Raw genomic sequence first — 12,119 nt, 5'->3', positions numbered from 1 at the left:
CAAATATTTATAATTAATTTGCTTGATTTGCTCCAATCAATAATGCCAAAAGTCAAAGTAAAGCCAGTCTTGGTATTATTATAATTATGGAAAAATTACTATACCTACATAACCTAATTGTGTTGATTTTTTACCACGTTTTTATTAGCTCGTATTCTTGTTTGTCCAGTACCTACAAACTTTTTCTTGTGTGTCCAGTACATTTTTTTTCTTGTTTGTCCAAGATTTGTATTGGACGATTGAAGATTTTTAACTAACATCCCGACAAGCTAGACATTTGAAAGTTTTACAATATATCAGAACACGACGACAATGCATTCTTTTAATACGTGTAGCCATTTTTAAGCCGAATTGAATTCATTTTCAGTTAATTCTGTTTTGTATGGAAAGTTATTATTGTTGGTTGCTAAGGGGGTCCTAGCAACTATATTATTAATATATACGTGCGTTACTATGGAAATCAATATGAAATGTCAAAATGACATTTCAGTATTCTATATTTTTTTCAATATTTCTATCAAGTACAATAAAAAGATTTTATTAAAACATAGAATTGTCAAGTTTATATGATTCAACAGAAAATTTAAAAACGTGGTATATAAAAAGTTCTGTTTATCTTGTAATTATTTAAACTATGTAGGTATATAAATATTATGTAGGTACTCAGGTCATGTTTTGTTGATTTATGCAATAAAATGGGTAGATAGGTAACCTAACAAATTTTCTTACAATTTGAGACTAAAAATGAAAGTGGGCGGCATTTTACTGGAAACCCGTATCAGTAGTTGGCACAATAAATTATTGGGACGGAGATACGCGCTTTTAATAATATATTGGAATGATGCTTGTGCACTGGGTTTAGACACAAGACACAACGAACACTGTTGTATCTAATTTATAATAAGAATAACAAATATTACATCGGAAATGAAACTCATGACTAGGTTATCAGTGCTATCAAATCAAATTGACCCCAAATCCCAATGCAAGCGTCGTTGTTGATGTTCCTGATAAAAATTAGAAAGTAACAAACATCAATAATTCAAATAGACAACCGAAAGTAATTGATTTTATAATTATAATATCTATAAAGTATTTATTAGTGGATTTTCGGCGATCATTTTATTATACTATTAAATTAATGCAAAATTACTTCAGTTCTCATCACTTCTGTTCTTCTTTCTAATCTTGTAATCAGTTCTGAGCTCAGATGACTGTGTAGATTTTGGCAAAAGGACGAATGTGCCATTGCCTCACCTCTGAAGGATGGCAAAAACAATTTGTGATCATCCTGAACATGTTTTTAAAATAATGATAATGCCATATTAAACATTTATTAAATGTCTTTATTAGTTATACCGTAGACCAGTGGTTCCTAACTTTTTCGAAGTCATGGTGCACTTTTGATCATAAGAAAAAATTGCGGTGCACCAAAATCAAACGGTCAGAAAACTAAGAAAAATATGCGGACATAACTTTTATTACAAATTAAACAGATTACTTGCATAATAGTCAAAGAAAAAAAATATTAAAGAAACGATATATAAGTACCTATATACATATATGGAAAAAAACTGTAACTAAAATTAACCTTCAAAATGAAATTTATTTGATGTGAAAATCAATTAATGTTATTGCGGATTTCAGAAATATTTGGTGGAATATCTCATATAGCTATGCTCAATAAATTCTTAGTATTCGTGAGTTTTTCTCGTTTTTTAGTTTTTATATTAGTTATTGTTGAGAAACCGAGCTCACACAAATATGATGTTGAAAACTGTAACAAGATTTTCAGTGCATAATTTCGCGAAGGACTTTTTCGGTTTTCACTATTTCACTGATTTTTCTGCTTTTATCATTTTTTTCGCGGTGCAATTGCAACAAGCTAGCGGTGCACCGGTTAATAACCACTGCCGTAGACTGAATATTAATTACTATTCTTAGTCCGAGAAAAACTACAAAGTTAAATAAAAATATTAATTGTTGGGTAGGTATCATTAAAGACGGTTTCTACATCTGTGCATTAAGTACTCTGAAATTATGACTTAATAGTATCGGTGTAGGAATGCCAATCCCCTTATTTATTCATCGAAACTAAGTATAGAACACAGACTAAAAATTCTTCTTCTTTCGACCATGTCCGATCCTAATAGGATCATATGGGCCTCCCCAGAGTAGAGGTTTGTATTAACAGATTTTGTTTTTTACGAGAAATGGATGTCAGCCACTTGCTCAACCTATTAGGTCCATACCCTGGCAGACACAAATTGAAAAACAATATGTGTACTTGCCAGACCCAAGATTCGAACCTGGGACCCACGACGTTATAGTCCAACGCTTAATCCACCAATAAAACAATCAATTGATTAACAAACGTTAAATCAAAGTATTCGCTATTCATCACAGTTGTCAAACTCAAATGCGGCACATTCGTCTTTTTTCCAGAAAAATAGTAAAAAGGTAGTTACCTATATATTTTTTACACATTCAGCGTTTTGTCGGGCAGTAGTAACAGATCTAATACCTATAAATGTTAAATTTATCACATCGATATTTAGCCAAAAAAAGTAATTTATATTAATAAAAATTAGTAAAAATAATTTAGAGAAACCTTATGGGTAACTAATATAAGTAATATTGTTTTAGGATAAGTACAACTTATTGGGTTCGTAAAATCTAAACAAGTGAAAATGTTGGCGTTCGCTACTTCGCGCAATGCAGGTAAGATAGACGAGTACACATTGGCAATCGTACACCTTTCATAGAAATGTCATATTATTCTGTCTAAGCTAGATACTAATTTTCATTTATGCAAATCCTCATTATTATTAGCAACGTTGGCATTGTTAGAAACTCAATACAGTCAAAGACGATTGCCTATTTATATTTTATATTATTCAAGTGCAGGTAGAAAGAATATGACTCATTTATAAGGGAATACAATTGTCAAAAAGGTAATCCCTATATTAGGGAACCCTAAAACCACCTTTATTTATGTAAGGTAAGTGCTCGATACATAATAGGTAAAATAGGTATATTGGTAATAAACAATATATTCATTTGTGCATTGTTATGCCTTCCATCACATATTATTATGATTTTTAGACTTTGACAGGACAATTCATAAAAATATTTTAACGTTTTAACTGTAATTACTAGGTAGGTAATTCAACTTTTTAGAATCTTTGAGCCTCCATGAAACCTGTAGTTATATCACCACGTATAAATAAACAAGTGAATCAGCAACATAGTACTTATATGTACCTACTGTAACTACATTTATTATTATTTTTATTATAACAAAAAAAACTACCTATATTGGTTAATTTCGAATTTATTTGAGTGGACAGGTTCCTGAATCTTCTATCCAAATAGGTACCCAATTGTATTTAATTAAATGCAAATTTTAGCAAGTGTTTAGATATAACCGTTAAATAAACTATTTATATAATAGTTGTAAGTACATCAAAATATTCGATTGGGCCACGGCGAATCAGTCAGTTTGACGAGACGAAGTTTTATCAATCACCAAATAGTATGGTTTGACAAACTAACGGTACTGAACGTAGAACGGTTTAACTTTTAACATTTGTGCGCCCCGGTGTTTTAATGGACACTACAACTTATTATTGTAAATTTGGTAATAACAAGCCTGTTATATCATAACGTAACAGACATTACGCCGGTCCATGGCGAATATATTTAATTTGTCAAATTAACCGTGGCACCCGAGCAAATTGTAAAATGGAGATCACTGCAATCTTTACCTAATTTGACAATATTACATAGTACTTTATATCCCACAATCTCAAGAACAAAATAACCGTTTAATGGTTTGAAAGGTAAATTAAAGCATAATATTACATTGTAATGTATTTATCCACATCCATGATTGTAATGAATAATGATTAAAATACGGCATTCATTCATCTTTGACAAATGGCAAAGAAAACAGTTTTCTGTCAGACTGACGTTTGCGTAAGAACTGTCAAAATGTTCGCCGGGTCTCGGCACAAAACGTCACATTATCACAACACAACACAACACTGCACTGAGAAGGCGTAAAAATAGAATAGATTGTTGACTCACCTCGACACATTTGAGATTCTCCTTATCCAGCAGGTACTCCATGGACTTGTGTGACCGCGGCACCGGCGGCGGCGGGGGCAGAGCTAGAAGACTCCTCGCCCTGGAACTGCTGACCAGAACCGTCCGGGTGGTTTCCGTGTCCAAGTCGGTCTCGAGGAGTCCTTCGACCCTCAGAGGACTCCGGGGCGCCCGCCCAGGCGGCAAAGGCGGACGCCCCTCGGCCGTCTTCCCTTTCAAAGGAATGTAAATATACTCCGGGCACTCTTTGTCTGGAACCACAATTTTTTCTTGGTGCACAACCTTCAGTTTGTCTCCATTGCTGATCGGGGTGGGTTCGTTTGACAGCTTTGTTGTCTGCGGCGCGAGCTTGTCATTTTTAACCGGCGTCGGGTCGTTATTCGAGTCTTTGTTTACGTTGTCCTGTTTTTTCTTGGCGCTGGACCTGCGCGTAGAGAAGCGGAAGTTGGCGAATCGGGAAAGGAAACCCCCAATGCGGCTGCGCGGGGGGGTCTTCTGGCGCTCCATGGGAAAGTTTTGGTTCGGAACTTGTGCGCTTGCGCCCGCGGTCGGCGTATGACTGCGGCCGGGGGGAGACGCCGGCGTCGCGGTGGAATGGGCCCCCTCTCCTCTGAAACGGGGCGCGGCTTGCGGCCGCTGCAGAGGATATTGTTGTTTTTGTTGTGGCTGATGATGTTGCAACGCGGGCGGTGAGGATGACGTCGGTAATGCGATGCGGGGTGCGGCGAGCGGGGGAGGCACCGGTGGCGAGGGCGGCGGCGCAGCTGTTGCGAAGACGCCGGTCCGATCGGCGTCGGATACCCTGCAAAAAACAAACAATCTTTTAATTTCGCAATACATACGCCACTTACAAACACATCACGGTATGAAATTTAATGACTGTATGATATAATACAAATTCAAATTTAATATTGGTAGTCGCTCGAAGGCCTTCCCTAAAATTCTCTAAAACAAAACTGTTAAAAGATTTATATATGTGGATCAATTTATATACTACTACTGTAAATTATAACGAAAAGTTTTCCATAAATCGAAATTTGTGTCTGATTGGCCGTTATCTTTCGAAGTTAAAAAAAATCATTACATAGGTAAATGTATAATCTATAAATCGATTTTTTTCTCTGAAAGGATTTCTTTTATTTATCAGTAAGTAATATATTTTTCATTTCCGTTGTAGCTAAATTCCACAGGAGTTGATTAGGTACACTGATATTACACAATACTAACGGACGTATTAGGAGATTAATATAAATTTCTAACAAATTGTACGCAATACCTATTTATTTATGTATTATAAATTATAATAAATACATTATTAACTTTGTAATACATACGTAATAATAATTGAATAAAACGCAACGTTTTGTAACTAATTCCACTTTTTATTATTACGAAACCTGTCCATACAATGCATTTCCACCATGAATTTACAGCAGCTGTTAAAACCATTAAATAGACCTACGTAATAAATATTGTTTTTAAAATAAACTTGTCAAACCCTTGGTTACATTTTCAGTTTTAGGTTATTTATACTGAAAATAACATGGTCTACCAATGACGACTCGTAATAATTTAAAAGATTAGACAGCTGTTTATTAAAACCACGCAAACACCATCAATTATATTATTCATCTCCAGTTTTGTCTTTTGCTGTCATTTATGTAAATTTATTGATGCGGACACGTTAGAAATAACTTTACGCATCTAAAGCATGTTAAGTTTGCATTACCATATTTAAATCTAAGGAAAGTGTGAATATCCGTGGGTTAAAAATATCGCCTCAGAATAGATCAATAGGAATGACTTTAAATATAATAAATTATTCAATAGGTATAATCTCATCGAATTTTAATAAAGGTAACAAATTTCATTTAATGATTGTATTGTCGTAAATAATTTAAAATTACCTCTAAATTTCCATAACTGTATTTTCTGCCGCTATGGAGCGAAAGGCGCTGTTCCCTGCTAGTGCTATTATATAGACATCTATGAAAACAAATCTAAAGCTGTTTGACGTTTTAAAATTTGAATAAACCAGTCAAATGTTTGTTTTGGTTTCTTTATTTTATTATTCATTTCATTTATTTTCTAACATTGACAATTACTAATTAATATTGCTGTCTTCATTACATATTTGCAGCAATTATTTTTAAAACGGTTTTTATCTGAACAACTACTAGTAACTGTTTGACCACAAATCTGGAACTAAAAATTTCCATCTAGTAGGTAATTCTTCTGGTAATATTACAAAAATTCGATAGGTACCTATGTAATTGCGATAATATTATAATAATATGGACATTTTTAGTGGGAATAAAAGACCATAAATGAAGCGTTTTTTTTGGAGCTATTACTAATTTTTCATAACTTATATCGTAAAAATTGTAAGCAGAATTTATAGAAGAAGAAAAAATCCGTCGAGCGCCAAGGACAAAACTTATTTATTTAGCTGTTTTTGCCAAAAGATTTTTTACTCAAAATGATCTAATGTCTCCGTACAAATTAGAAAATAAAACTGTCCAGAACCCTTAAACCTATTTAATAATTTTCTCCCTAGATTTAAAAATCCCGGCCAGAAGTGAGGACGAGAGCTTTTCTTAAGATGTTTTCGCCAAAATATTTATTCCCATCCGAAACGGCACAAGACTCGTTTTTAAAGGTGTTTTCACCTAAACCTATTTTTCCCCTCCAAAACCTCTCAAACATATCTTTTTCGTTGTCTCGTTTTCTCCGTCAGCCGTTTTTCGGCAAACACAACGAACTATTTTCAAAAGAATTACAAAACTGTGTGTTTCAGAATAAAATAAAAATAATTACAAGATAAAAAGAACTTTTATATAAACGTTTTAAAATTTTCTGTTGAATCATATAAATTTGACTTGACTAGCTTAAACGATCAAAAAAATGTACTTGATAGAAATAATACGCGTATATATTAATAATTTAGTTGCTAGGACCCCAGACCCCCCTAGTAACCAATAATAGTGGATTGGATTACGGATTTCTTCCGAAATAACGTTTCATACAAAACAGAATTAACTGAAAATGAATTCGATTCAACTTAAAGATGGCTAAAAGCATTAAAAATGCATTGGCATCGTGTTCTGATATATTCTAGAAGTTTCAAATGTCTAGCTAGTCGGGAAGTTATTTAAAAATCGATTGCAAGATTTGTACTGGATAAACAACGTTTCGTTTTTACTGTACGTCTTGTGCTTGTTAATAGTTTAATATTTTTTTTATTTATTCAACGAATAATTCACAAGACTTAAGGCAATACCTCAGTTAAGGCATGGTCTAAAAAGATCGTGGCTAGGCGATGCGCGGATTGTGGGTCGCGACTTGCGAGTGCAAATGACGCATGCCGACCGAAATATAATTTGTCATATAAATCCACCATGCGTCCATCTGTTCTATTTATTGTTCTATCAGTAACAATAATAATACATTAATTGACATGTTTTCTTTTTAAAGTAAATGGGTAACGTTTTTAGTCATCTTTACACGATTTAAGAATTAATACCCCCGTCGCCATCACGAAACAAATTGACGTATTGACACTTCAACGTTCGCTCTCAGACTGCCAGCGAGTCCAAAATGTCGTCGCGCCTATAGTTGAAAATTATTTGCCGTTTCACTGAAGTATCGCCTTAAGAATGCATTGTTCTGTACCTACATTCTTAAATTTTGTGAATTATTCTTTGAATAATAAAATATGTATTGACAGGCAGTACGATATCTAAAACAGTTCGAATTTTCGAAAATATTTACCGATGTCTTTAGTAAGTTATAGTTATATAGCCTACATATAAATATTATTAAAAAAATATATCTTCTTCTTTGTGGTTCTATAACATTATACCTATAGCTAATATGTAACTACAATTAACTTGATCGTAATAATAAAAATTAAAATAGACAGTGTTTATAATATTGTCATGTTATATTTCGAACTAGGTGTCTTAAGAATACAGAACAGCAGTATGTAGGTACCTACCGAACTTACACATACTAAATTTCTAAAATTATAATTTCCTGAAAGCGACACAATGAATGAATTGCCACAGGATGGACGTCATGATGACGGTATGTGAGAAATAGATTTGCAGGAAAAATACGCATATAAACATACGTAATTACGTAGGTATACACTTATTTATATCTATCAACATTTTTAGCCGTATGATAGAAAATTATCAATATAGTATCTTCTCTTATTTTTGTGTCATATTCGTTATCACTTATCAGACTTCGGCGCTGCTCTAAATAGGGGTAAAATCTGAGGTCAAACCAATGTTTGAGATTCTTCAGCCAGGTCGTTATTTTTCTACCAGGGCCTCGCTTAACGGAGATTTTCCCTTGAATAATAAGATGCTGTAGTTGATATTTCTCGGAATGCCGCATAATGTGGCCGATTTATGCCAACTGTCATGTTTTTATTTCGTCATCGTCAACATTCTTGATTTTGTCTTTCCAGCTGATACGAAACACCCACATTTCAAAAGCTCTAAGTTTTCTGAGCGTTTTTTTCTGCGAGTATCTACGAATGAGATTGTGGGTCTATTCTATAGTTATCAACCGCTAAAGTGATAAAGTGATAAATATTATCAAACTTAGGGTAGGTTTGTATCAAAGTATTAGCACTTAATGTAACGATTACAATAAGATGTTTGTAATTGTTGCAATAAATGCTATATTTTAAGAGTACCTCTCTTGCTGTTGTTAAAATATAGCATTTATTGCAACAATTACAAACATCTTACTGTAATTGTTACAATAAGTGCTAATACTTTGATACAAACCTACCCTAAGTTTGATAATATGTATCACTTTAGCGGTCGATAAGTATAGAATAAACCCACTGAGGGCTGAGAACAAAGCATAGCATAGCATAGACTTAGAATACCGCCACCTTTTATTTTTAGTCTCAAATTGTATGTAGGTAAAATGATGCATACCTACCTATTTAATTAGGTAAGTAATTTTATGATGCAACTAAAATTTTGAAAAAAAATATTCATGATGAAAGGATTTTTACAAAACATACTCTCAAACAGCGATGGTTTTAGGTACATACATGGAGGTCTCATGCACTTACTCACTTACTCGTGAAAAAACGCCGCTACTTACAAAACCTTTAATGATCGTATTCGCTCCTTCATTTGCCGCCCCTAAGCAACGCATGCCCTGCCTACCCCTACACGACAACACTCATATTATCTAACCATTCTCATTCTGAATCTCAGGTTTAGGTCGTGACTACATAAGTATGAATGTGCTTTAATTATGACTAAATCAAACATGCTATCGAAAAGCCTTCGTGTACCCACCCTAATTGACTTACCATGAAGACATCCTAGACTGATTACCAATGAGAATATTTTAAAACGACCCAATGATATGAGATAACTAATAAGTATAATATATAGGTAACCACTATCATACGCAGAAAAACTGCCTACTTCCATGTCCAAGATGTTGGGATATGCATTATATCAGCGCTCCAAATGGAAAATTTTACGAAAATATTAACATAAGCAAGTAGTTATCTAATAGGTATATTTCATAAAAATAAGTATTCTTTGTTATATGGCATTTCTAGCTCAGATGGTAAAATTAATTTATCTACGAGACGGTACGATAGTTTTGGGGATTTCATGAAGCAGAACCGCGCTCCGGTCCATTTCGAGCACTCTATGATATACCTTCTCCAGGATATGGAGGTGTAACTACTTCAATTTTGGTCGCCAACCTTCGATAGAAGACGGCACCACAAGGGGAGGATGCTGGTGGAGCTGTTATTATATGAAAATTAAGCTGAAATATATGCAATAATAATTCTTATCGAACTAGCGGCAAATGATTTCGCTCCACATATTCATATTATTTTTTGTAGCATAGTTTCTTGTTATAAAATGTATATGGCAGAGCTGCTCTGAAATAAAAATACCTTGCCTCAAACGTATATTATTTAGATAAAAACAAAAAAGGAAATGATAGTAGGTGTTTAAATAAGTAACCAAAGCAGAATGTTCACATCAATATTTGTTATCTCTACAAACAAATTATTCAATGTTACTAACGCAGATAATATAAAATATTATTATTTACTATAGTTCCTAATTTAAACACGCTAAAAACGTTTTATATATTTTTTAAATCTATGATCGCATCTTGTTGACTTTGCTTGACTAGGTACCTGTAGGCTGTCCGAAAATGTTAAATTGCAAGGTGAGATGAGTAAGATGTACCAACAAAATTGAGAATGTACGTTACCGTACGAGTCGTATGTACACATTGCCATGTTTATTTCATTACTTGACTCGCGTCCAAACAAAATTGGTACAACGCCCACTTGTAGACTTCGGAGTATTGTTAGATTCAGCAGTGTTTCCAAATTAAACTATTGCAAAACAGTAATATCAAATTAATAAGTGCATATATGTATAATGCACTAATCAATATAACGACATACATACATATTGATATTGTTATAACCTCGAAAGACTTGTTTCGCGTTACCCTATTCTATTCGATGTGGAGATGGAGGAACAACGCCAAGAAAGCTTGAAACTTTTAAAAAATGTCCCATATTTCGTCTCAGCTGGAAGAACAGAGTTACGAATTTCAATGTGGCGAACGATGATAAAACCCGAAGAATAAATACAAATTTGAAATTGATCATACTTTAGTCACATTATGCGACATCTCGAAAGATGTACAGTAAACAAGTCACTGGCAAACAAATAAATCTCCCGGCTCAAGATTTTCATGGACCAGTTTGAGTTTAGCACTCAATTCTTGCTTAGATCAGCGAAGACAGCTAAAAGATGGCATTTCTGGTGGTAGAAAATATGGTTTTTATGTGTAGGCGCCAGTACGTCTATAGTGCCCTCTGTCTGCCGCAAGCGCCGTCCACTGCATTAACTTCCGGAAACCTTGAGACGCTTTGTATCTTTCAATACATTCCAACCACCGTCTAGCTAGAGTCTAGTCTCTAGACTCTAGGGAGACATTATTGATGCTGTCCGCCGACAACCAACCACGAACCCAGCGTTCGTAACCCCCCCCCCCCTGACCGTTCCTCCAATCCCATTCATTGAAAACGGCGAGCAAAATCATGCTCTTCGAAGCGTCGTCGATGCGACGGGCGAGAATCCATTATTTAAGAACAGCGAACTCTTTGTTTAGTTATTGCGTGTCCGATTTTAATTACAAGCCCCGAGAAATTTAATAATATTTTTATTGCTTTGTTATGACTGTTATGAGAGACGCTGATAATAATAATTATTTTGTGCTGCTTGAGCCCCTTATTACATAGGTGAAGGGTAATGCGCGGGTGGGAGGGGGCCTACTCAGTAGTGAGCGCGTCGAGCGCTTTTTTGGTGGGCTTTATGCCTTATGCCATACGGCAACGTGAAGGGTTTAAATTTTAATTGTAATTTTATAGTAGGCAAAAGGATAAAGATAATATAAACAGAGAAATGGATACTTATTCTTAAATTTAATATAGAAAATAAAATATCTTCGTGGTATACGGCTTCGAAGGCATTTCTCAATATATTTCTTTCAAAGATGGGATCTTCATAAATACCAATCAAATAGTGCGAGGCATGCAGCTTTCGGTGAAATTTCTAGTCCATCAGCCAGCCTTTTAATATTTGAGCAACACTTACGCGTGGTACTCGAAAGACGACCCCACTTCTCCGCTGTCGGTGCGATAAAAATAAAGCTATCAATGAAGAACCGAGAGCTTTTACTACGGAACATGTACATATCAATAAAGAATTAGACGGAGCTATAAATTGAGCTTAATCGGTTCCACAGCTCTGGAACGATGGAAATGCTACAGCCTCTCTAATGAACGTTTATTTAATTCACTTCTGGTTTGTATTACTATCAAACTATTTTGTCAGTGAGATTGATTGTTGCGTAACTCAGCTCATTAATTTGCTTGCTATGGCAATGAACTACGCGTGCATCTCCGAGCTATACATAGATCTATGAAATAT

The 12,119-nt window shown here is 34.5% G+C and overlaps 1 protein-coding gene across 1 annotated transcript in view; it reads right to left on the bottom strand.

Moving 5' to 3' along the window:
• Nucleotides 1-12,119, bottom strand: part of LOC147071893 (uncharacterized) — a 261,050-nt gene that overhangs the window by 124,682 nt on the left and 124,249 nt on the right. Inside the window, exon 5 of the mRNA XM_085946419.1 lies at nt 4,090-4,909. Coding sequence (XP_085802545.1) covers nt 4,090-4,909 — 820 coding nt within the window. The remainder of the gene's footprint in view (nt 1-4,089; nt 4,910-12,119) is intronic.

The sequence above is a fragment of the Rhyacophila brunnea genome, unplaced genomic scaffold, assembly GCF_057557595.1.
Source record: "Rhyacophila brunnea isolate RB1 unplaced genomic scaffold, BYU_Rbru_1.0 scaffold_2, whole genome shotgun sequence".
NCBI classification, from domain to species: Eukaryota; Metazoa; Arthropoda; class Insecta; order Trichoptera; family Rhyacophilidae; genus Rhyacophila; species Rhyacophila brunnea.
This window is presented reverse-complemented; position numbering and strand designations above follow the sequence as displayed.